The sequence below is a fragment of the Myotis brandtii genome, unplaced genomic scaffold, assembly GCF_000412655.1.
Source record: "Myotis brandtii unplaced genomic scaffold, ASM41265v1 scaffold38913, whole genome shotgun sequence".
NCBI lineage: Eukaryota > Metazoa > Chordata > Mammalia > Chiroptera > Vespertilionidae > Myotis > Myotis brandtii.
In genome coordinates, this window is record NW_005364923.1 from 3,519 (window position 1) to 4,995 (window position 1,477).

The 1,477-nt window shown below is 39.8% G+C and overlaps 1 protein-coding gene across 1 annotated transcript; it reads right to left on the reverse strand.

Moving 5' to 3' along the window:
• Positions 1–33: 33 nt before the first annotated feature.
• On the reverse strand, positions 34–1,063 carry LOC102244841 (tissue factor pathway inhibitor-like; the record flags this gene model as incomplete). Its single annotated transcript, XM_014544941.1, is given in 2 exon segments — positions 34–142; positions 975–1,063. Coding segments are annotated over 2 exon segments (198 nt in total), but the record flags the coding sequence as incomplete, so codon positions are not given.
• Positions 1,064–1,477: the final 414 nt, after the last annotated feature.

Consider the following 1,477-nt stretch of genomic DNA (forward strand, 5'->3'; position numbering starts at 1 on the left):
AAGCGGTTCTGGTTGCCTCTGCAGCCCTCATACATGAAGGCCTCGCACTGGCCTGAGAACACATTGAAGAAGAATCTTGGGAGCAAGGCTTTGCAGGGGCCGGGGTCCGCTCTGTACGCACAGAACTGGTGCACCAGGCCCGCTGCGGGGGGCACGGGTCTTGCAGAGAAGCAGCTGTCACATGGGCCCTCCCTGCATGGTCCCCATGGCCAGCGCTTCCTCTTCCATGGCCCTGACCTTCAGAAAAAGTACAGTAAACAGGCTGCTGTGAGAAACCATGTGTCATTGACAGCTGTCACAGGGGTGAAGCTTCTCAACTCACCAAGGGAGAGAGGCTTTATCAACTATGAAACTTCAACAGTCAATTAATGAGCTACTCAATTAATACTTATCTATGCTAATAAATGGGTAATATGCAAATTGGTCAGGACGCCCTCACAGTAACAACCAAATAGCAGGCTGCGTGGAGCAACCAGGCCGGCAGGGGGGTCAGTGAGGGGCAACCAGGCCGGCAGAGGGGGTCAGTGAGGGGCGACAAGGCCGGCGGATATCCCCCGAGGGGATCCGGATTGGAGAGGGTGCAGGCTGGGCTAAGGGGAGCCCCTCTGCCCCCGTGCACGAATTTCGTGCACTGGGCCTCTAGTTAATAATAATTATTATTAATAACAAATTAATAAATATTATTAATGTTTAGCTAATTAATACTAATTAATTAATCAACTATTAAACAATAATATAGAATAATTTTTCTAGACTCTTGTCTTCGCTCACACCTGTACCAATGGGCTGATGGAATTGAGTAGTAATTGTAAGGTACTGTGTTGGCCTTATAAATAAGTAGAGACCTCTTTTTAAATTCAGCTATTTAAAAAATATATTTCCCATTACCATTTATTCCCTCTATCCCCACATACAGAAAACCCAATAACAATTTTAAATTTCATTTTTATCAATTTAATATTATTAGCAGAAGCCTAATTTTAAGTCAATGGCAGTTGTTTATAGAATCTATACGTAAGACAGTGAAAACTGTAATTGGGGCAAAAGGACGTAACAACTTTCCCTTTAGGGGGCAGCAGTGTTCTGTTAAACTAAAACTGATCACTATAAATACATTCAAAAAAGTGTCTTACTGCACCACAAATAATTTACTTTGAAAAAAGAAACATGGATGCATGTCACTTTAATATTTTTACATAAAACATTTTAAAAACATGATATAAAAGATAAGTTTGTACATGTATGATCATGTAGAAGGAAAATCAATTTTAGATTTCCTATAGTTTCAAAACTGAATTTTTGAAAGAGAAAAGATGCACATCATAAAAGTTGAATTAGATAATTTTATCAGTTCTCTCCTACCCTTCATATTTTTGTCCTAATAATCAGTTGAGTTAATGCCAATTATTAGTCATATTAAAGTAATGTTAAAACTCTTCATAACAAGATAACGGAAATGTTAGTTTTCTGTGTAAGT